This window comes from Giraffa tippelskirchi, chromosome 2 (genome assembly GCF_054371585.1).
Source record: "Giraffa tippelskirchi isolate mGirTip1 chromosome 2, T2T-mGirTip1v1.2.pri, whole genome shotgun sequence".
Classification (NCBI taxonomy): Eukaryota; Metazoa; Chordata; class Mammalia; order Artiodactyla; family Giraffidae; genus Giraffa; species Giraffa tippelskirchi.
Genome location: NC_137276.1, coordinates 6247511 through 6272866, shown reverse-complemented (window position 1 = coordinate 6272866; position 25356 = coordinate 6247511). Strand labels below are relative to the sequence as shown.

Sequence of the window (25356 nt, the reverse complement as noted above, 5' to 3'; positions counted from 1 at the left end):
TTGGAAAAGACCCAAATGCTAGAAAAGATTGAGGGCAGGAGGAGAAGGGGGCGGCAGAGGATGAGGTGCTTGGATGGTATCACTGACTCAATGGACACGAGTTTGAGCAACTCTGGGAGGTAGTGAAGGACAGGAAAGCCTGGTGTGCTGCAGTCCATGAAGTCGCAAACGGACATGATTTAGCGACAGAACAACAAGTATCCACACACCATGGAAACAGTCAACTGTCTACTTACAATATTTAATTTGCTAGTTCAGCTACCTATTTAAAATGTATTGCATATGTTAACTATTATTATTGTTTTTTTCCATCCTCACATCTCACAAAACACTTTTACTTGAAATTTTTGTCATCCTCAGGGTCTTTCTAAGTCGTCCGACAGTTTTGTAGACGTAGCTTCTTCACCTGCATCTAAATAGCCTGGGAGTCAGTCATCTTCCCCTAGGTATTTCTTAAACTCCTCCACTTCATTCAAGTTTCACGGCCCCGGGCTTGATGAATGCCATCAATGCTTATGTCACATCTTCCTGGGCCTCTGATGCCCACGCACGGCATTTTACATTTCATTCTCAGCCCAGCAGTCAGGGCACCATTTCTAAAGGACAAACTGCATTCTATCCCTACGGCGCTCACGCCTTTCAATGGCTTCCCTCAGCGCACAGGACGCGGTCCCGTCAGCGGGCTTGGTCAGGGTCTGCGCTTCGTCAGCCCCTGGTGGGCTGCCAGGTCACTCCCCAAGCCTCCACCGCCTGGCCTTCAGCCAGCATCTCCAGCCACAAGCTCCGCTCACCCGGGCCTGGGTGCCTCCTTCGGCTCAGCCTGAAACTCACCCGGCCACTCCCACAGTTGATGGTGCCTCCCGCCCGTGGGCCTTGCCCAGCTCATCAAGACCGAGACATCTTTCCTCTTCTTGTGTATACAGCAGAAATAATGGCTCAGTTCATTATTCGTGGACTTACCTATACAACATCTCACTGCCTCACGAACCTGGAAGCATTCAAGGCACAAGGCTTCTTCTCCTGCGTTCCCCACCGCACCCCGGTGTTTGCACAGGGTTTGCCATGCAGGAGGAGGTAAAAAATCCTGGTTGAATTAATAGCAGCAGCATCAACTGACACTGCAGGGATACTAATTATGTCTTAGGATCTATGCTAAGTCCTCACACAGACTGTTGCTTTAATTCTTTAAACAAAAGGATAAACTTGGTGATCCCCATTTTATAGACATCAAACTGAGGCTTAGTGAGGTCAACTCCTAAACTCACACAACACAGCCCGGGTTTCATCAAGATGATCAGATTCCTGGCCGAGTGCTTCCAATTTGTCTAGTAAAATAAATAAGCTTCTTGGATATCCAAGCAAATTTGACACAGAAGAAAAATACTTAAAAAAAAACCAAAAACCCAGAAGGTCTAACAGGACATTTCAGACTCCGTAAAGCTGAATTGTAAGTTCACAAAAATGAGCTGTAGCCCTTGGGACTCCAAAAATCCTCTTGTCAAGATTTTTGCAGTTTGTTTACTAAAAAAGCGGCATCACATGTTTCCCATAATAACAAAAACAGCAAAGTCACTCATTTTAGTTTGTTGGTTGGTTCACATAAAAGTTCTCAGGCCTGTGATCTGATCTGAGAAAGTAAATGTTGTACGTGGGAAAATGCAGTGTTAATACTCGATACTCGGAGGTGAGCTCGACATCCCCGTTTCTCTGGTTCTCCATCACACTGGCCTCAGTGATCCTGCATCACTGTCTACACACGGGCTGGAAGGCAGCACTCCTTCTCCAACCTCCGAGAATTACACGAGTACAACTGACCCAGCTGGTTGACCTCTTCCAGGAAAAGTTTCAAAACCTTCACAGTATGGTTTGATGGGCCAGACACTTAATACCGGAAAAAAAAATTTTTTTTTAAACTAAACTGAAGCAAATAGAGTTGGCCACATTAGTGGTCATAGGCAGCAGTGGGCATGCTACAGTGAAGGGTTCCTTGAAGAACTTAGAGATAAAGGAAAGAAACATCTACTCTTCAGGTTAAACTAGCAAATCAATGAAAACAGAAGGAGGGATTCTGTCAATTGTACTTCAAAGACGAACAGATTCAAAGAAAAAGAAAGCAGAATTGTGGTTACTAGAGACAGAGCGTAGTGGGTGGGGAGTAGATGAATGTGGTCAAAAGGTACAAACCTGTTATAAAAGATACAAGTACTGAGGATGTGATGTATACAACACGATAAAGATGATGAACACTGCTGTACATTATAAATGAAAGGTGTTAAGACAGTAAAACTTAAGAGTTCTCATCACAAGGAAGAAGTTTTTTGTTTCTTTAATGCTGTATCTAAATGAGATGATAGATGTTCATGACTTATCATGATAATGATGTATGTAAGTCAAATTAAAATTAAAATCAAAATTAAAAGACACTTGCTCCTTGGAAGGACAATTATGACCAACCTAGACAGCATATTAAAAAGCAGACATTACTTTGCTGACAAAGGTACATCTAGTCAAAGCTATGGTTTTTCCAGTAGTCATGTATGGATGTGAGAGTTGGACTATAAAGAAAGCTGAGGGCTGAATAATTGATGCTTTTGAACTGTGGTGCTGGAGGAGACTCTTGAGAGTCCCTTGGACTGCAAGGAGATCAATCCAGTCAATCCTGAAGGAAATCAACCCTGAATATTCATTGAAAGGACTGATACTGAAGTGAGAGCTCCAATAGTTTGGCCACCTGATGTGAAGAGCCAACTCACTGGAAAAGACCCTGATGCTGGACAAGATTGAAGGCAAAAGGAAAAGGGGGCAACAGAAGATGAGATAGTTGGATGGCATCACCAACTCAATGGACGGGAGTTTGGGCAAACTCCAGGAGATAGAAGAGGGCAGAGGAGCCCGGCGTGCTGTGGTCCATGGGGTTGCAGAGAGTCAGACACAACTTAGAGACTGAAAAACAACAATGATAAGAAAAACACCATCGTGGAGGGAAAGCCACCGAACATGGAGGCTGACAAGGTTCTGTTCCTCAGAGTAGGGGCCTGCTGTGAGGCAGGAAGATCTTACTGGGCCTCACTCTGCCCTGATTTAATAATATGAAAAGACACATTCACCCCCGCTGTTCACAACAGCACTATTTACAATTGCCAAGACATAGAAACAACCAAAGTGTGTATGAACAGATGAATGGAAAAAGAAAACGTGTTACATACATACAGTGGAATATTTCTCAGTCATAAAAAGGAATGAAATGTTGCCATTTGCAAGAACATGGATGGACTTGAAGGACATTATGTTCAGTGACATAACTCTGACAAAGAATGATATATACTGTATGATGTCACTTATATGCAGAATCTAAAAAATACGACAAAGTAGTGAATATAATGAAAAAGAAACTGACTCACAGATACAGAGAGCTAGCGGTTAACAACTGCAGGGGCACTAAAGGGGTTGGAGAGCAGGAGGTATAAACTATTGGGGATGAGATAGGCTCAAGGATGTACTGTACAACATAGGGAATATAGACAATATTCTGTAGTAACTGTAAATTAAGCAACCTTTAAAACTGTATAAACTTAAAAACATTTTTCAATTAAAAAAATTTAAAAAGCCAACTTATTGAGCATGTTATACACCAGGCACTGGACAAAATGCCCCATGAGAATCACACAATTTAATCTACCCCAACTCTAGCAGGTATTATTCTCATTTTATAGATGAGGAAACTGAGGTTCAGAGAAGTTATCTGTTTGACCAATGTCTCACAAAGAGTACGTAGTGTGGAACCTTTGAGTCCCACCTGTCCCTTGAGGGCTGTGGCTTCGTTTACCTGACCGCCCACCCCCCACTTCCTACCAGGCTCCTCTAGATGGCTTATCCTTGTCCCTTCTCCTGTTCTGATCATAGACATGACTTCCCAGGGCTTCTGAGAATGAATTCCAATTTAGATGTCTGTCACATATGAGTTGGATCACTGTGACTCAGACCTCATAAGCTACATCGAGAATAATTTTTGGATGTGCCAAGTCAAGATGACCTCCCTGGAGTCATGGTCCAGACTTTGAGGTTAGCTGCCATCCCAGGAGACCAGGGGACACCCTCGATAAAGGCATCAACATTTCTGCCATACATGTGGCTTAACTACTGAGTCTTCCATGCTCTGCTGTCCAGGTCTGTCCTGGGAAAGTAGAATAGATGACCAGGAGCCAGCATTTCAAGCTGACTGCTGAATTATCTGTGCTCACAGGCAAACCTGGATGTAAATTGTGTTTGAAAAGTTGATCTCCATTCCTGCCTAGGAGTCTCATAAATCAAAAATGGTCAGTGTTTACAGCAGGGTCCAAAGGGAGAGCTGCTGGGACAGCCCCAAACACTTAAAAATTCTATATGGGAACCAAGAAAACTTCATGTGAGGACAGGAGATTGGAGGAACTAATCGCTGATTTTCATCTGGTTCTCATTTAGAAAAATTGGACTACTGGGGAAAGGGCAAAAATAAAAACTGGAAGAAAAAAATGCTTAAAGGCAAGTAGGTCCCTCATTCTGAACATGTACAGGTTTATACTCACAAGTCTACTCTTTCCTTAAGGCCAGTTAATTGTCCCGATAGCTGGTCAGGCTGTGAAGGAGGTGCCATGAAAAACAGACAGACAAAGGGGGATTATGGCCACAGTACCAGAGAGAAGGACTTCCCTGGTAGCTTAGCTGGTAAAGAATCTGCCTGCAATGCAGGAGACCCCGGTTTGATTCCTGGTTCAGGAAGATCACCAGGAGAAGGGATCAGTTCAGTTCAGTAGCTTAGTCATGTCCAACTTTCTGTGACCCCATGGACTGCAGCACACCAGGCTTCCCTCTTCATCACCAACTCGCGACGCTTGCTCAAGGATAGGGATAGGCTACCCACTCCAGTATTCTTGGGCTTCCCTGGTGGCTCAGCAGGTAAAGAATCTGCCTGCAATGTGAAAGACTTGGGTTCAGTCCCTGGGTTGGGAAGATTTCCTGGAGGACGGCATGGCAACCCACTCCAGTATTCTTGCCTGAAGAATCCCTATGGACAGAGAAGCCTGGTGGGCTATGGTCCATGTGGTTGCAAAGAGTCAGACATGACTGAGCAGACAGCACAACACAATACCCCAGAGAGAAGAACTGTCACTCAAACCCAGAGATCATCAGTCCTAAGACAGATGGGTTTGCTTTGGCAGAGCTGCGGTAACGACCCCTGCCTTGCCATGGCACATCAAAGGCACCATGATCAAAACAGAGCATCCACACCTCACACCAGAAAATACACAACTGTGCTTTATGTCATAACATTTATATATTTATGTAGATGTGTGCACAGTTTATACGCACACATACACACACACATAGAACACATATTGGTAACTTTAAAGCAACTAAGATTATATGTAGAAAAAGGCAAATGTTACATAATTCTTTGGAGAAGAAGGCAGGACAAGGATTAGAAGAGGAAGAGCAGTATATATCTATCTAAATTTCCCTGTAACATTAATCAGAAATCCTAATTGATTAATACCCCATAGGGAATATTTGTTTTAAGTCAATTCAGACCAGCCTATTGGAGAAGGCAATGGCACCCCACTCCAGTGCTCTTGCCTGGAAAATCCCATGGACGGAGGAGCCTGGTGGGCTGCAGTCCATGGGGTCTTGAAGAGTTGGACACGACTGAGTGATTTCACTTTCACTTTTCACTTTCATGCATTGGGGAAGGAAATGGCAACCCACTCCACTGTTCTTGCCTGGAGAATCCCAGGGACGGAGGAGCCTGGTGGGCTGCCGTCTATGGGGTCGCACAGAGTCGGACATGACTGAGCGACGCAGCAGCAGCGGCGGCAGGACCGGCCTATCGTCTGCCGGTCTATTAAATGCAGGTGCGTCAAAGACTGAGAGTCAAGAATTCTGTGTCTCATCTTTGGTATCTCAGCCCCCCCAACACAGTGTCCGAAACATTGTTCATCGAATGGGTGAACGAATTAACAAAAATGAATAAAAAGTGTCCATGTGCTACAGACAGCTTCAAGTACTTTAAAATTTAAAAAATAAAAACAGCAGAACATACTTCTGATCAAAAGTCTTTCTCTCCATTAATAAAAAAGGATTGATAAACTTTTTAATACTCAACATGTTGGAATGAAATGACATTCAAATTTTACCTTCCAAGGAGCCCTAACTTCTATTTCTAAATTAAAATACACAGGCTGCTTTCAGGTCACAAGTCACATTTACATTGTTGTAGAATTTTTTTGAAAAGTCACTGAAAATATAGCCTGAATGACAAGATTTTTCTAAACATAGCACACTGTCATTGGTTCAACCTAACAAAGTGAACCACTGCACTTTATAACAACTGATATTTATGTAACATATTATATAGTGTGTTTGTATGCATAAGTGTACATATGTATGCTCTGTCAGTATAGAAATTTAATTACAAATACATTCTGAAAAATCTCACTCTTTATATAGTATTTGTGCTTGCTTTCACTAATTCCACTTACTGGAATCCCATGCCAATGATTAAAGAAAAAAGATGTTAATTCAACAAAATATTTAGCCAGTTCTTGTCCTTGGCAACAATTTTCCTGGTAGCTTAGCAGTAAAGAATCCACCTGCAAAGCAGAAGACCCTGGTTCGATCCCTGGGTTGGGAAGATCCCCTGGAGAAGGGAACAGCTACCCACTCCAGTATTCTGGCCTGGAGAATTCCATGGACTCTATGGTCCATGAGGTTGCAAAGAGTTGGACATGACTGAGCAACTTTTACTTTCACTTTTCTTTCCCATGACAGAGCCCTCTGCAAAGCAATTAGGATTTCTAACCAAAGTGGTCAGAAAGGAAGGAGAAGACAAATGTGATCAAAAGAAAGCCGTGCAACAGCTCTTTGTGGACCAAAAAATGGGTAGGTTTTGCCTCAAAAAAATAGTGTTTAATTTTCAATATGATATAGAAGAATATAAGGAGTAATGCAATCAAGTCATAAGCATCACTTTATCTGGTAAAATAATTTGACTCATAATTTAAATATATTTATTAAATGGTAGAATAGTCCTTGTGTTACTTTTAACATCATTATACATTTTTTCCATTTAACCAGCCTCCTAACATTCTATATATTTTATCAACATTAATGGTACAATAGTATCAGGACTTTACTAAAAATATTAATAGTTCTTTACTTTGTGAAAACTGCAAATAAAAACCATATCCCAGAGCTCCCAGGGGAACCTTTGTGGTATTGAGATTTGTCACATGGGTGCTGCTTGGCTGCCAGCAGAGCACAGAGGGAATCTTCACTGGAGCCTGTCAGATTTTTCAAGCAAAATAAAGAAACTGACCAACAAAATCTTCTAGGCCAGGGGAGACTGAAGAGGCGGCCTTAGAAGGCCTGTGAAAATAACTCTCTGCTTAAATAAATCATCTCCCCAAATAATCTCCCTGCTGTGTAAGCTGGCTTTATATCATCTTCTATCTGCCACATGTTTTTCATAAGGAAGAAAGGCATAAAAAAATAAAGAAAGTCTTGTTCTCCACTTATGTTAAATCCACTTTAGCCCACAGTGAAATCCACCAGCACACTGGGAGGAGAGAAGTGACTGTTTCATAACATCTTTAGATAAAGGTCCTCTTTCTACTCTTCTCAGGCATACCTGTACAAGTGTAGCTAGCCTCTGCGTCCTTTCACTCTAGCCTAGCTACAAGTGTAGCTAGCCTCGGATTTTTGAGGAATTTGCTGCGATTTTCCTTCAGTCAGTCAGTTCAGTCACTCAGTCATGTCCCACTCTTCAAGACCCAATGGACTGCAGCAGACCAGGCCTTCCTGTCCATTACCAACTCCTGGAGCATGCTCAGATTCATGTCTGGCGAGTCAGTGATGCCATCCAACCATCCCATCCTCTGTCGTCCCCTTCTCCTCCTGCCTTCAATCTTTCACAGCATCAGGGTCTTTTCCAATGAGTCAGTTCTTTGCATCAGGTGGCCGAAGTATTGGAGTTTCAGCTTCAGCATCAGTCCTTCCAAAAAATATTCAGGACTGATTTCCTTTAGGATTGACTGGTTTGATCGCCTTGCAGTCCAAGGAACTCTCAAGAGTCTTTTCCAACACCACGGTTCAAAAGCATCAATTCTTTGGCATTCAGCTTTCTTTATCGTCCAACACTCACATCCATACATGACTATTCGAAACACCATAGCTTTGACTAGATGGACCTTTGTTGGCAAAGTAATGTCTCTGCTTTTTAATATGCTGTCTAAGTTGGTCATAGCTTTTCCTCCAAGGAGCAAGCATCTTTTAATTTCATGGCTGAAGTCACCATCTACAGTGATTTTGGAGCCCAGAAAAACAAAGTCTCTCACTCTTTCCATTGTTTCCCCCTCTATTTGCCATGAAGTGATGCAACCGGATACCATGATCTTAGTTTTCTGAATTTCGAGTTTTAAGCCAACTTTTTCACTCTCCTCTTTCACTTTCATCAAGAGGCTCTTTAGTTCTTCTTCACTTTCTGCCATAAGGCTGATGTTATCTGCATATCTGAGGTTATTGATATTTCTCCTGGCAATCTTGATTCCAGCTTGTACTTCATCCAGCCTGGCATTTCTCATGATGTACTCTGCATATAAGTTACATAAGCAGGGTGACAATGTACAGCCTTGACGTACTCCTTTTCCTATCTGGAACCAGTATGCTGCTCCATGTCCAATTCTAACTATTGCTTCTTGACCTGCATACAGATTTCTCAAGAGGCAGATAACATGGTCTGGGATTCCCATCTCTTGAAGAATTTTCCACAGTTTGTTGTGATCCACACAGTCAGGGTTTTGGAATAATCAATAAAGTAGAAGTAGATGTTTTCCTGGAACTCTCTTGCTTTCTTGATGATCCAACAGATATTTGCAATTTGATCCCTGGTTCCTCTGCCTTTTCTAAATCCAGATTGAACATCTGGAAGTTCACATACTGTTGAATCCTGGCTTGGAGAATTTGAGCATTACTTTGCTAGTGTGTAAGATGAGTGCAATTGTGTGGTAGTTTGAACGTCCTTAGGCATTGCCTTTCTTTGGGATTGGAATGAAAACTGACCTTTTCCAGTCCTGTGGTCATTGCTGAGTTTTCCAAATTGTCTGGCATATTGCATGCAGCACTTTCACTGCATCATCTTTTAGGATTTGAAATAGCTCAACTGCAATTCCATCACCTCCACTAGCTATGTTCATAGTGATGCGTCCTAAGGCCCACTTCACTTCGAATTTCAGGATGTCTGGCTCTAGATGAGTAATCACACCATCGTGGTTGTCTGTGTCATGAAGATCTTTTCTGTATAGTTCTTTTGCATATTCTTGCCACGTCTTCTTAATATCTTCTGCTTCTGTTAGGTCCATACCATTTCTGTCCTTTATTGTGCCCATCTTTGCATGAAATGTTCCCTTGGTATGTCTAATTTTGTTGAAGAGATCTCTAGTCTTTCTCATTTCTATTTTTCTATTGTTTCCATTCTTTCTATTTCCCATTTTATTTTCCTTCACTGGGACTAAATCTGCTTGCCAATGAAACAGTTGCTTTAACTTGCCATTGTGGTTGGCATGGAAACAGCCCTTAAAGAGACAGGTGATGTCTGGACTCCAATGCAGACTTCTGGTTTTCCCTCTAGCCATGGTGGGACCAGTTCCTGCTTTCCTACTTTAACTCCTGGGCATCTGCTTCCACACAGGATACTGGGATGAATTTGATTTTAAAAGGAGAGCAAAATCATGGTCTCAATAGAGTGGTTTCAGAGACAGGCTTATGTCCTGCACCCCAGCAGCTGCTCAGGGACAGGCTTCGGGACTCTTCTGCAGCCCCATGGAGTCGAGGGACCATGGAGTGAACCTCCAAGAGTGAGGTGCTAAATTTGGGGAACACAGTGGCTACCAACAGGCAAAGCAGAGCAGAGATCAGCGGTGTTCCCCAAACAGTGTATCCTGTTTTTTATCTCAGTGCATGCAAGCGTGCACGTTAGGTCACTTCAGTCGTGTCCGACTCTTTGTGACAGTATGGACCATAGTCCATCAGGCTTCCCTGTCCATGGGATTCTCCAGGCAAGAGTACTGGAGTGGGTTGCCATGCCCTCCTCCAGGGGATCTTCCCAACCCAGGGATCAAACTCGTTTCTTTTATGTCTCCTGCATTGGCAGGCAGGTTCTTTATCACTAGCGCCACCTGGGAAGCCCCTTGTACCTCGGGCCTCTGGGTAAACCAATAGTTGATGGAGGAAAGTTCTTCTCTAGAAGGATTCCGGCTAACAAAGAAAGGAACAACAGAATTAGAACATCCCCCCTTAGCTAGACCTAAAGAGAAAACTAGGCACTTATTGTTAATGCTCACTGATTCTGGCATTTAAAGTCTGTGTACCTTTATAATGGAAGCATCAGAATAATCCCTGAAGCCAGTGCTCTATCCAACATCACAAAAAAAGAGACAAGCAGAGCTCATGGAACTCCTGACGTGAAGCAAGAAAGGGACACAGCACCCCCACGATACAGTCCTGCTGAAAAATCAGAACCTGAAACTGCTCAAGGCTGTAGCTCTAACTTCCGGTTGACAGAAACCACAGGGTGCAGAGGAATGAGCAAGATGAGGATGTGGTGATAAAACCAGCAAAATGAAGACCGTGGAAAATTCTACCGGGTTCATTCACAAGCATTACAAGATTTCAACTGCAAGAATTAAAAAAATGGAAACAGGAATGTATTAAAAAAAAAAAGGACTTAGATGTAGCAACCAAACGCAAGATGGGAACTGTGTGTATATCCTGCCTGAAATTATCTAATGGCCGAAAAGTGTTCCAAGCTCTCTGGAGAGTTACTTTTATTTACTGTCTCGTCTGATCAATGAAGAGTCATTATGTCACACAAAGAGAAGTATCGTGGCCTTTCTGTTGAGGTCATGACAGCTAGAAGAGGACAAGACGCTTGCCGCAGATACACCAGCCTGCACAGCCCCTGCCCAGAGCTATCCCTGGCCACCAGCGGGGAAGAGCCAGTGAAAACAGCCGCAAAGCCAGCATCAGCTCTCCTCTCGGCCACCGGAGACCATCTGGAAATGGTCAGCATGACCATCATTATCCATTCGGGATGTAGTTCTGGAGAGGAACGCCAAGCATGGGGAAATCATAAACCCACAGCACAAGAAGTCAAAGACTGCAAGTGACGTAATTAAATGCGGGGACCCACTTCCACATCAAATGCCCTTTTCAAGCCCTTCTAACTTCACAGACGTTGCTCAAGGCTGCCACACTCTCAAATTGGAACCCTGAGGGGCACCGTTTTGAAAAGGTTGATCTTAACAGGGTTGGGCACTTTAAAGTTAAGTCAGGCTGGAGAAACAAAATCTCTAAAAATGGTGTTCTGACCTTTTCTAGTGTCTGTAAAACTTGAAAGACTGACATGAGAAGGGAAGCTCAAAGGAATTTAGTTCTTATTCAGGGAACAAAATTTAGCCCAATTAGAAAGATCTTAAATGTTAACGCTGAAAGATTTTATCTGAAATTGGAAGGAGTCTGGTCTAGTTAGAAGACCGCTGATATCCGTGTGCATGCACGCTAAGTCGCTTCAGTCCTGTCCGACTCTTTATGACCCTATGGAATGTAGCCCGACAGGCTCCTCTTCCATAGGATTCTCCAGGCAAGAATACTGGAGTGGGTTCCCATGTCCTCTTCCAGGGGACCTTCCTGACCCAGGGATCGAACCTGAGTCTCCTGCATCGGCAGGCAACTTCTTTGCCACTAGTGCCACCTGGAAAGCCCCATAGTGGAGCGTAGCTGGTGTCAATTCCACGAGTCTACAGTCACGCTTAGAGAATTTTCTCCCTTTCTTTTCCCCCTTCATCACCGTGTAGAGGTGACTCCTCTTGTGTGGCCCAATTCCCTAAACTGAAGGATGAAGCTGCTGAAGGGGTGTGTGACTCCCTGCAGGAAAGAACATTCCCAAGGGCCATGCATCAGCCAAGACAGAAACCCTAAACTGGAAGGAGTTGGCCAGCGGCTGTTTCCTGCCAATCCCAGCAATGTCCAACAGACTCTCCCGCCATGATGGAACTGTTCCTACAGCCACAGGTGACTACGGAACACATGAACTGTGGCTCATGTGACCAAGGAAATACAGCTTTAATCTTTTGATTGATTTAAATAGCTTCACATGGCCAATGGCTCTTCAATTAAAGTATGAATATAACTCCTTGCAGAATACATTAAAAATACTGATCCCCAAGCCTGATCACTGACAACTGTGGTTCAGGAGAAGTAGGGCCAAGCATCTGCCTTTGGAATGAGCTCTCCAGGTGCTCCTGACACTGGTGGTTCCCCAAATGCCCCAGACTTGAAGGAGGGCAAGAGCCTGTGTGTGGGCTTCAGGTGGAGAGCCCACCCACTGCATGGAATTGGGCTTGGGAGTAAGCCTGGAGGCCACAGGCTTCCCCGCTTGGCTCCCGTCTGGATATTACATAAAGTACTAGTACTGCCTTGGGCTGGGACTGGTATCGAGATACACTCAGGGCCATGGGCGATGTCTCGTGATGTTTCACCCACTGCAGGCTTGTGCTCTCCAGCTCCCAGCCCCCAACCACTGCTGCAAACACTCACGGATCCCAAAGAAATGCCAGGTCCAACTCCATATGAGCACTCTCTCAGGTCACCTCCAGACTGAATTCTGTGAGACCCAAATGTCTACCCTCCTCCAAGACTCAGAGGACCATGCCCACCACAATCTGCATCCTTGTGTCCCTGACCCCAGCTCAAAGGGCAAGCTCTTGGTCCTTTCCTAGGGTTCTCTATTCCAAAGATCATCACTGTTCTTCTGGCAAATCATATATAAGAATTATCCTTGACATCTTCCCTTTCATTAACCACACATTTGATGGCCCATCAGTTTCTGTCCATTCTCCCTGCAGAACAGTTCTGATTTACTCCCTTCTATGAAAGTCATTGCCCTGCTTACAGGCCTTGCTTCCATGAGGCACCGTGGTCCTTAGGAGAAAATACAAGGTCTTGCCTTGGAGCCCAAGGTCCCACCTGGACTGGTTTCCACTCCTGTCTCTGCCTCTCCCTCCTGCTCACTAGCACACTGATCTTCATTTCTGAAACACTTCAGGATTCCTTTCCCTGCCCTCATGACGTTCAGTATGCTCATCCTTATCTTCAGAACCCTCTGTGGTCTGCTCTCCTAGACCTGGCTCACCTCTCTTCACGCACAGCTTAAATATTGCTTCTTTACATGGCTTCCTTCCCTAGGCCAGAATGGGCCTCCTGCTTGTCCTTGTAACTCTCAGCACCACTGTCATTCAGTATTGGCTTGTGATGACCTGTTTATCACTGGGCTCCTTGACTGACCTCTAAGAGGACAAGGACTTGACCTTGTTGACGACTCTATTGCCAGTGCCAACAATAGTGTCTGGTACAAAATAAATGTGCTAAAAATAGAGCTGCCATATGATCCTGCAACCTCACTCCTGGGCATATATCTGGACAAAACTATAATTCAAGAGATACAGCAGTACTATTTACAATAGCCAAGATATGGAAACAACCTAAATGTCCATCGACAGACAAATGGATAAAGGAGATGTGGCACATATATACAATGGAATATTCCTCAGCCGTAACAAGAGAGAAATAATGCCATTTGCAGCAACATGGATGCAACTGGAGATGATGATACTAAATAAGTCAGAAAGAGAAAGATAAATACCATATGGCATCACTTATATGTGGAATCTAAAATGTGGCACAAATGAACGTATCTATGAAACAGACTCACAGACAAAGAGATCAAACTTGTGGTTGCCAAGCAGGGGAGGGACAGATTGGGAGTTTGTGATTAGCAGACGCAAACTATGATATAGAGAATGGATAAACAACAAGGTTCGACTGTGTAGTACAGAGAGCTATTTTCAATACCCGTGATAAACTATAATGGAAAAGAATATGAAAAAGAGTGTATATATGTGTACAATTGAATCACTTTGCTATTCAGCAGAAGTTTAATACCACACTGTAAATCAACTATATTTCAATAAAAAAAAATTAGAAAAATAAAAATAAATGTGAAAAAAATGACTAAGTAAAAAAAATAAAGGGTTTCATCGATTTCTTTTTGATTACCATTAGGAATCGTTTGAATTAATAAAGACCCTGATAAAGATTTATGAATGGTGCGAGGGAAGCTGAGCAATAAAAACATAAGATGAGGTAGTAAAGTTTCTGTAACACCGTTTTGCCCTCATTAGTTTAGTCAGTAATTAGAACTACCAGGCAAATTAAGCCTGAGGGTTCTGACAGGCAGGTGAGGCTTCTTCTGCCAGAGTAGAAATGGAAAGAAATAGCACTCTGCATGCAGAAAAAGACGTAAAAATTCTAATTCCTGAGGATGTCAAGGTTGTAAAATTAAGACCACGACAGCAACAGGAAGCCAAAGGAGCAGCACACGAATCCCTTCCATCTCTTGTCGGAACTGAGATGTTCAGCCGGCCTCAAGACCTGCGGGGAAAGATTAGGCATAACCCGATCTCCATTAATTTAGGACACTTGAAACAGGACATAGTGGCAGTGAAGCCAAGGGTATAATTGGGTGAAATAAGTAATCTCACTGGATCCACAAGAGTATGTCACTGAACCACTCAAATCTGATCATCAAAAAGAACTTGAGCTCTAACCTCTCAGTACTGACTGTACACAGACTTTTATTCCATTCTGCAAATGAGGAAATGGAGAAGGTATTTGTATTAATAGATTGTTGTTGGAAGCAAAACTGGGTTTCAGAACCTGGCTGCCTGACTCCCAACCCAGCATTCTTTCCAGAACTTTCTTCTTGAGAAGGTTGTCTCTCGCACCACCCAGAACAGACCTTCTCCTCCTGCTGACTCACCCCTGGCCTGGTCCAGGCTGTCCACATCCTGTCATCCACTCTTCCATATATGCTCAGAGAGCACCCCACAACAGGCCAAGCCACGTGGAAGGGGATGGAGGAGGAAGTAAAGAAGCTGCCCCTGACCCTGAAGACATCTCTGGCTTATCGGACAGGTAATGAACATCCAAGCGTGGAGATGAAACCAGTGGCAAGCAGCTCTCAAACACCCAGCCTGAAATAGGGCAGGGGTCACGGTTCTGCCTGTGACCTGACCAGGGTCCCACAGAGCAGACTGGTCCCCCCCAATCCAGGTTGAGGACCCACCTCCCACCTGGGTGACCTGCGCACCCTGGGGCAGCATCTTTCAGCAGCCACATCAGCTTAGGGGCTCACATTGAATTTGCAGGTCTTATTTGCAAGAAGACCTAGTCAATTTCTTTCTGAACTTACCATGTTTATTTATTTATTTCTTTTTGTTAACCCAAGGATAGGACTTTACATTTACCCCCATGATGGGAGGGAGGTTCAAAGGGAGGGAATATATGTATACTGCTTTATTGACTATGCCAAAGCCTTTGACTATGTGGATCACAATAAACTGTGGAAAATTCTGAAAGAGATGGGAATACCAGATCACCTGACCTGCCTGTTGAGAAACGTGTATGCAGGTCAGAAGCAACAATTAGAACTGGACATGGAACAACAGACTGGTTCCAAATAGGTAAAGGAGTACGTCAAGGCTGTATATTGTCACCCTACTTATTTAACTTATATGCAGAGTACATCATGAGAAACGCTGGGCTGGAAGAAACACAAGCTGGAATCAAGATTGCTGGGAGAAATATCAATAACCTCAGATATGCAGATGACACCACCCTTATGGCAGAAAGTGAAGAAGAATTAAAGAGCCTCTTGATGAAAGTGAAAGAGGAGAGTGAAAAAGTTGGCTTAAAGCTCAACATTCAGAAAACTAAGATCATGGTACCTGGTCACATCACTTCATGGCAGATAGATGGGGAAACAGTGGAAACAGTGGCTGACTTTATTTGTTTGGGCTCCAAAGTCACTGCTGATGGTGATTGCAGCCATGAAATTAAAAGACGCTTACTCCTTGGAAGGAAAGCTATGACCAACCTAGACAGCATATTAAAAAGCAGAGACATTCCTTTGTCAACAAAGCTCCATCTAGTCAAGGCTATGGCTTTTCCAGTGGTCATGTATGGATGTGAGAGTTGGACAGTGAAGAAAGCTGAGGGCCAAAGAATTGATGCTTTTGAACTTGGTGTTGGAGAAGACTCTTGAGAGTCCCTTGGACTGCAAGGAGATCCAACCAGTCCATCTTAAGGGAAATCAGTCCTGGGTGTTTACTGGAAGGACTGATGTTGAAGCTGAAACGCCAATATTTTGTCCACCTGATGCGAAGAGCTGACTCATTTGAAAAGACCCTGATGTTGGGAAGGATTGAAGGCAGGAGGAGAAGGGGACGATGAAGGATTAGATGGTTGGATGGCATCACCGACTTGATGGATATGGGTTTGGGTAAACTCCGGGAGTTGGTGATGGACAGGGAGGCCTGGCGTGCATGGGGTCGCAAAGAGTCAGACACGACTGAGCAACTGAACTGAACTGAACTGGTGGCTGATTCATGTTGAGGTTTAACAGAGAACAACAAAATTCTGTAAAGCAATTATCTTTCAATAAAAAAATTTAAGAAAAGTCTCATCGTGTTAATTTTGGCCCATTGATCCAAACTGCTGAAATCTCCATAATCTAGATTCCATCACACGGAGCGCAGTGACCCCGAACCAGCTTTGCATTGCCAAGAAATGTGCCCAGCACACCTAACGTGTCTTCATGGCAATGGGCTGACGATTGTTGGGCCAGGATGAGGCCACATATACAGCCCAAAGGCCACTGACAGCCATCTTGGTCCAGCTGTCCAACATGATTTGGTTCAACCTGAACAACGGATTAATATCCTCCGGTGGTTATTCAGCCAACCACTAATCCTCTTAGTCCTACCAGGTCACTATCTGCCTTTTTCTACCCTACATCGTGATATTCTGAGATTCTCTCCAATAAAGAAAGAAAAGAAAGTGAAGTTGCTCAGTCGTGTCCGACTCTTTGCAGCCCCATGGACTGTAGCCTACCAGGCTCCTCCGTCCATGAGATTTTCAAGGCAAGAGTACTGGAGTAGGTTGCCATAAATGCCTTTTCAAATATTTATGCCCACATTTGACAAATTGAAAGCACTCCTTTCTGCAACTGTTTCAGAGTGAATATTAATTAGAGCTGCCCCTTAAGAGATATCTGGAACTATTCCAGACAGAAGAAAAGTCAATGCCGAAGTTCTAGCTCAGAGACACCCCACATATAGATCAAGTGGCCGTGGACTTCCGCCAGCAACTGCCTTCACTCAGTGGTGGACAGGGCTTGAAAACAGAAAGCTCGGTGGGTCTGAGATACGCAGGGGCTGTGATCTACCTCCATCAGTTTTCATTATCCTAAACTGGAAAAGCTCATGTTTAAGCATTTTGACCAAAGATGCAGATGCACAGAGCACCTATCTGAGGAATGGCCTGGGTGTCCACGGGGATCCAGCAGAGTTATGGAACTTTACAAAGCAGGTCCCTGCTGTTTTAGAGGCAGACAGCAACCTTGTGAAAAATGCTTCTCCAGGGAAGCTTTGAGTTTCTTTAAACATTCAATTATGGCTCTACAAACACAGATTTGAAATGAACAGCATCTGATCTTTGTACAAATTAGAGATGCTAGAAGGCAAACAAAATAGATTCCCCTAAACAATCAAGTAATACAAATCCAGCCCTGCTTTATGAAAAATCAGTTTATACCAAGTCTGGGAGTGGGGTACTTAGGTGACTCCCTTTTTGCATTTGTTTTAGATGATGACTTTTATGATTGGAGGCACTGAGGACACTTTATTTTGGTTCTGATTTTTAAGCAGGTTTTTAATTAAAATAGATTTCTGGATATAGTCCATGGGTACAGATTTTTAGCCCTGGGGAAGTTGCTGGAGGCCTTGCTAACATCCACTATTTCCTTTTCCTGAATAGGAAACACTTCAACATTCCTCATTACAACCATTTCCAAGTTTTTACAGAAGCTTTTTTCCTTCAAATTAAAAAGTTTTCCTAATTTTAAGGATAATTTCTTGTAAAATATTGAGAAAGTAAATATCAAAATCTTTCTGGCATTCATGGACACAAGTGTAACCTTAAGATAAAAACTGAATGTAATGTAAAGTAACAGGCTGTTCACACTGATTATATTATCAATGGTTTTTACATTCATAAACATCTCCATTATCATCTTTAGCTGTACTACTGCACAGTGCTCTATTTCATAGCTGAGTCACGACTTAATCAATCTCCTATTAACATACTTTTAGGTAGAACATTCTGCAATGAACATCCTTAAACCCGGGCTGATTCCCCACTGTGGGCTCTGAAGCAAGGTACCAACTAGGATACCTTCTGATTGGTCCAGCTCCATGTTCTGTTGGTTGTGAAAATTTATATTTATTTTGCTTTCTTGCACATTTATCTCTGCTTCCTTTGGATAAATTCATTTGGATAAATTCTTCATTTGGATCTATTGGGCCAAAGACTATGTAAATTAAAAATTCTATTTTACACTGGATGGTTGATAATCTTCTGGGCCTGACAAATAGCCAGTAGCATACATGCACTTCATTCTATCTATAGCACTGCAGAATATTTTTGGTATTCCTCATTTCAACAGTGAAGTTCTTATGGGACAGAGATGCCACTTTTTTCAAAAAATTTGTTATACTGAAATATCTAGAGGGAAATGGATTATTAATAAAATAGTCACATTCCTATGCTCTAGTTTTGAAAATGCTATTCTTAACAAAATAAAATCTCTGCGATTAGTATAAGTAGTGTAATTAAAATCAAGCTATACAATGTCATGCGTGTTAAGTTGCTTCAGTTGTGTCCGACTCTGTGTGACCCTATGGACTGTAGTCTACCAGGCTCCTCTGAACACAGGATTCTCCAGGCAAGAATCCTGGAGTGGGTAGCCATGGCGTCCTCCAGGGGATCTTCCTGACCCAGAGACTGAACCTGCATCTCTTATGTCTCCTGCATTGGCAGGCGGGTTTTTTGCCACTAGTGCCACCTGGGAAGTTCATACTGTACAATGCCATAGGGACACAAAAGCTATCTCCATATACTCTTCTAAACATACTTTGACAGTGAAGTTGGGAAAAGAAATAAATCAAGAAGAGAAAGTTTTATGTTTACAGCTTTTCTAATTTTGAGATTATTTTGTGGTAGTCCCAGAATTGGCAGTGAGCAAATTAAGGCACCTTTAAAATGTTCTTTTATACAAATTAGCCACTGTGTAGTTGTTAGCATGGGCTATTGTACCCACCTTAGTGGAAGGTAAATCATTTTCAAAGGGAACCATGAAGAAGGCTATCATGCCACTTTACAGACTCAGACCAAGATGGGCTGTAAGAAATGCTTTTCTATATGGGAAAGGACTTCCATTAGAAAGCTAAATGAAGAAGAATATCAGATTACACACAGACTACGATATCAACTAGGAAGACAAACAAATCTATACAAACATTCACCAAAGTACTAACCAGGGTTGTGTTTGGTAGTAGAAGTATTTTGGGGGGTTGCAGCGGCTCTTGATTTTTTTTTCCCCTATAGTTTTCAATTTTTTTTTGCATTGGATACATACTCCTTTTAGAGTGAAAACTAACTTGAGGTTTTTATTAAGTCAATTTCCATTCCTCTACCTGCAGCCCTAACATCATGCAAAGGTGCAGGCTTGGTCTCACTCTTGCCACTTACCACATTCCTCCACCAGGCTAATAAGAACAGTCACAACAAAGATACTTCCCAAATCCAGCTGCTAGTCCTAAATCCCCATCAAGGTATACATCACTACCAAAAGCCTGATTTTCTTTTGCTCTTTCAAGGAATACCTAGTTCTGTCCACTGTGATATTCTCAAAACCACATCCAAAGAGTAGGCACAAAAATTTAAATGTCCTATGATATTCTTATATGAAAAAAAAAGAGCATGACAGTATTTAATTTGCTAAGAAAGACATACCAAAAGCAATACTGAGGTTTCCACTCAACCCTCTGATTATCCAAGATGTGCGGCTGAAGTTCTTTATTAAGATCACCAAGTCACAAGGAAAGCTAAAAACTCATCATGTACTGATCACAAAATGCCAGGAGGCAGGCTGAACATCCCAAGAAGCAGGCTATGCTATTCTACATATATTCATTTGAAACACATGTATTTGTAAGACATATTCACCTGCACTTTAAAATTCATCTATTTGTTTATAATTGCAGTGGGCCATGGTATCAGATACTGAATGTGAGAACCGGCCATTCATGAACTTGTTCATCTGATTTGCTAAGAGCCCTCAAACCAAAGCACGGGTGTAAGTAAGTGATATCACTCATTTACATAGAGATGCTGAATCAGATTTCTGTGATGCAGTATCTCTGGCAGAACTCATTTCAACGAAGCTGTCTTACCTATACTGTCATTTCAACGAAAAATCAGCATTTCACCAATGGGTAAGAAACAGGAACCAGTCACTTTGGAAGCGAGAAACTCCCATTTTGGATCAAGCAAGACTTGGGAACTTGATTTATCTCTTTAAATACAGATTGCTTATTAGGGGAGCTTGATTCTTCTTTGGTACTAATCAAATAGGATAGTGGGGGGTCCTTTAGATCTGAGGAGCCCATGGAGAGAGCCACAGACTGTAAAGGATGACAAAATATGAATTGCTGTTTTTACTTGTGCCCTGAAGCAGCCATGGTTTTCTCCAGGGAAGGCACACAAAATATGTAATAATATCCATGTACTGCAGAAAAAAAATATAATACCATTTTCTGGAAACTTATGTAATTTTGCAAAAAAAGGGGCCAAATTTTTAAATAAAAAGATAAAATAAATACTTCATAACACTAGAGACAAGCTCTGAAAGATAAAATAAACTCTTGGTATTTCCCAAGGAAAAAGAGCTTCAACCCATTTGAAGTTGTCTCTCCTTATATAACCCAGGAATTGCCAAAAGTCAACTAATTATGGAAGTTATTGGAACAGAACAGAGGATGCTTAAATTCTATCCTTGAAAAATCAGGCTCTGAAAAAGGAAACATCAGAACTATGAGAAAAACCTGCTGAGCTAGAAAGTTCTTTTTCAGAGTGATAAAATTCTTTATTTTTCCATTGGATCATTTTTTGAAGCTAATTCCAGCCTTAAATCCAAATCTGGATTATAAATCCACACATTCAGTTCTGCATCTCTAAATGCCAACCTCAATTACACAGCACTTTCCAGTCTCCATGTCGAAACTTTCTCCTGTCAGGCCATAAACATGAATTAACTCGACTTACTCATTTCTTTCCAGGTTCACGATCAATTCTTTGCTTGTCAGTTGTATTCGAAAATTCAACACTCCTGGGTGATTCTGAAAGATAAATATGAGAAGTCAGCTGAAAATCATTTCACTTTGACATGCCAATATCTGAATATTCTCTGTAGACATAGTCAAGGGAGAGAGAGAAAAATACATTTCTTCCTGGGACCATTCTGAGACCTTGAGTAGAGAAGACCAAACAAGCAGGATGAGAGCCTGGAAAACGCATCTCTCCCCCAGATAGTAATGACACACCCAGAATTCCTGGCCTCTGCTCGCCTTTCCGTGGGCCACATCCGCTTGGGGTCCTTCTTGACTCATAATTTATTCCTTCCTTGGTTTCTCTCTTTCCAGCAAACACACTTTCATTTCCCTAGCTGTTCAGGTCAGAAATTTGAAGTCTGTCTCCCTCAACAACGCCATCCAATCCATGAAAAGGTCCTACTGAGTCACCCTCCAAAGCACAATTTCTGTTGTCCAGGTCTGACATTTCCACACCCTGCTCTGGTTCAAACCTCCTGGAAGCTGCAAAACCCTCTACCTCAAGTCCCTCCACACCTATCTGAGCTTTCCTCCCATTCACTCCTCAATGGCAGGGAGAGGATATTTTAAAAATCACAGCCTCACCCATCTACCCTTATGGACGACAGTATATTGACATCAGCACACTGATGATAATATGCCAATTTTTTTTCAAAAAAATTTACTTAATCATAGCTGATATAAAATATTATATAAGTTACAGGTATACAACATAGTGATTCACAATTTTTAAAGGTTATTTTCCACTTATACTTATTGTAAAAATACTGGCTATATTCTTTATCCTTGTAGCTTATACTATACCTAATAGTTTGTACCTTTAATAATCTTCCCCTATAAGGCCTCTCCCCATTCCCTCTCAGAGAAGGCAATGGCACCCCACTCCAGTACTCTTGCCTGGAAAATCCCATGGATGGTGGAGCCTGGTGGGCTGCCATCTATGGGGTCGCAGAGAGTTGGACACGACTGAAGCGACTTAGCAGCAGCAGCAGCAGCAGCATTCCCTCTTCCCACTGCAAACCACTAATTTATTTCCTATACCCATGACTCTGCTCTTTTTTTTCTATATTCACTCAGTTCAGTTCAGTCACTCAGCCATGTCTGACTCTTTGCAACCCCATGAATCACAGCACGCCAGGCCTCCCTGTCCATCACCAACTCCCGGAGTTTACCCAAACCCATGTCCATCAAGTCGGTGATGCCATCCAGCCATCTCATCCTCTGTCGTCCCCTTCTCCTCCTGCCCTCAATCCTTCCCAGCATCAGGGTCTTTTCTGATGAGTCAACTCTTCGCATGAGGTGGCCAAAGTATTGGAGTTTCAGCTTCAACATCAGTCCTTCCAATGAACACCCAGGACTGATCTCCTTTAGGATGGACTGGTTGGATCTCCTTGCAGTCCAAGGGACTCTCAAGAGTCTTCTCCAACACCAAGTTCAAAAGCATCAATTCTTTGGCCCTCAGCTTTCTTCACCATCCAACTCTCACATTTAAACATGACCACTGGAAAAACCATAGCCTTGACTAGACGGACCTTTGTTCACAAAGGAATGTCTCTGCTTTTTAATATGCTGTCTAGGTTGGTCATAGCTTTCCTTCCAAGGAGTAAGCGTCTTTTAATTTCATGGAGGCAATCACCATCAGCAGTGATTTTGGAGCCCAGAAAAATAAAGTCTGACACTGTTTCCACTGTTTCCCCATCTATCTGCCATGAAGTGATGGGACCAGATGCCATGATCTTAATTTTCTGAATGTTGAGCTTTAAGCCAACTTTTTCACTCTCCTCTTTCACTTTTATCAAGAGGCTCTTTAGTTCTTCTTCACTTTCTGCCATAAGGGTGGTGTCATCTGCATATCTGAGGTTATTGATATTTCTCCCAGCAATCTTGATTACAGCTTCTGCTTCTTCCAGCCCAGCATTTCTCATGATGTACTCTACATATAAGTTAAATAAGCAGGGTGACAATATGCAGCCTTAACGTACTCCTTGTCCTATTTGGAACCAGTCTGTTGTTCCATGTCCAGTTCTAACTGTTGCTTCTTGACCTGCGTACAGGTTTCTCAAGAGGCAGGTCACGTGGTCTGGTATGCCCGTCTCTTTCAGAATTTTCCACAGTTTATTGTGATCCACATAGTCAAAGGCTTTGGCATAGTCAATAAAGCAGAAATAGATGTTTTTCTGGAACTCTCTTGCTTTTTCGATGATCCAGCGGATGTTGGCAATTTGATCTCTGGTTCCTCTGCCTTTTCTAAAACCAGCTTGAACATCTGGAAGTTCATGGTTCACGTATTGCTGAAGCCTGGCTTGGAGAATTTTAGCATTACTTTACTAGCGTGTGAGACGAGTGCAGTTGCGCGGTAGTTTGAGCATTCTTTGGCATTGTCTTTCTTTGGGATTGGGATGAAAACTGACCTTTTCCAGTCCTGTGACCACTGCTGAGTTTTCCAGATTTGCTGGCATATCGAGTGCAGCACTTTCACAGCATCATCTTTGAGGTTTTGAAATAGCTCAACTGGAATTCCATCACCTCCACTAGCTTTGTTCGTAGTGATGCTTTCTAAGGCCCACTTGACTTCACATTCCAGGATGTCTGGCTCTAGGTGAGTGATCACACCATCGTGATTATCTGGGTCGTGAAGAACCTTTCTGTACAGTTCTTCTGTGTATTCTTGCCTCCTCTTCTTAATATCTTCTGCTTCTGTTAGGTCCATACCATTTTTGTCCTTTATTGAGCCCATCTTTGCATGAAATGTCCCCTTGGTATCTCTAATTTTCTTGAAGAGATCTCTAGTCTTTCCAATTCTGTTGTTTTCCTCTATTTCTTTGCATTGATCGCTAAGGAAGGCTTTCTTATCTCTCCTTGCTGTTCTTTGGAACTCTGCATTCAGATGGGAATATCTGTCCTTTTCTCCTTTGCTTTTCACTTCTCTTCTTTTCTCAGCTATTTGTAAGGCCTCCTCAGACAGCCATTTTGCTTTTTTTGCATTTCTTTTCCATGGGGAAGGTCTTGATCCCATCCTCCTGTACAATGTCACGAACCTCTGTCCATAGTTCATCAGGCACTCTGTCTATCAGATCTAGTCCCTTTTAAAAATGATCTAATTTCACGTTTTACTCTAAAATATTAGGCTGTCATTCTTTAATTTGTGTAACTGGGGGCTCACCTAAACCTGGATTTAAATTGTTTCACCCATGATGGCTACAAAATATCCCAAGTCAACAAAAGTAGATTTCTATGGATGGAGGAATGCTTATGAATTTTTTTCCCCTCTGATGAATGGAATGATACACTCCATCATCTCCTTAATGTTTCTATGTCTTTAAATAACAGCCAGTTTTCAATGACTTAGAAAAATCTTAACCTGACCATAAAGTAGAAATAAGGTGAGTGAGCCTGTAGAAAGGAAAGGAACTTCATTAAAAATCAGAAGCAGGGACCACAGCCAAATACACACCCATCACCACGTCTAGGTTATCCTTGCAAGGACGATAATCAGTCAGAGCCAAAGTCATTTATCTCAACCATTGATACCAGAAGCTCAGAGGAACCTAATTTTTCAAGCAGAACAAAAATATTAAAATATTGCATTCCAGGGATTCTGAAATAACTAGATCCCTCCCTGGCACTAAATAAATGCTTCAGGCTGCAGGCCTGGCATTCACAGGGCACGAGGGAGTCATTTATTGCTATGAATATTTAGAGGCAATTTTGATTACCACTTTAATATTAGTGCAGTGGTTCCATAGTCAGGAAGATATGAGCATCATGGAATTGAGAGAGGACAAAATTGAATTAGCTGGAGAATAATAATACAGAAAGGATGAGGGCACTGCAGCAACATAATGGGTGTCACTGGCTTGGAGACTTTTAGTTATTACGTAAATGATGGTAATGTTTATTCATGAGTCATTGATACTTTTCTCTGATGGGAAAAGGACATTAGCAAACCTCTTGTTAAAATGTGCAGAATGGCACATGT

The 25356-nt window shown here is 42.5% G+C and overlaps 1 protein-coding gene and 1 long non-coding RNA gene across 2 annotated transcripts in view; both read right to left on the bottom strand.

Annotated features, from left to right (window-relative positions):
• Positions 1-25356, bottom strand: part of ADAM12 (ADAM metallopeptidase domain 12) — a 382360-nt gene that overhangs the window by 254674 nt on the left and 102330 nt on the right. Inside the window, exon 3 of the mRNA XM_081533255.1 lies at positions 21313-21386. Within this exon, the coding sequence (XP_081389381.1) occupies positions 21313-21386 (74 nt within the window). The remainder of the gene's footprint in view (positions 1-21312; positions 21387-25356) is intronic.
• Positions 15345-21191, bottom strand: LOC145523356 (uncharacterized). The gene is made up of 2 exons (XR_014066502.1): positions 18267-21191; positions 15345-16498 (listed from the first exon to the last, which is right to left on the bottom strand). It is a non-coding gene; the product is annotated as an uncharacterized LOC145523356 (long non-coding RNA).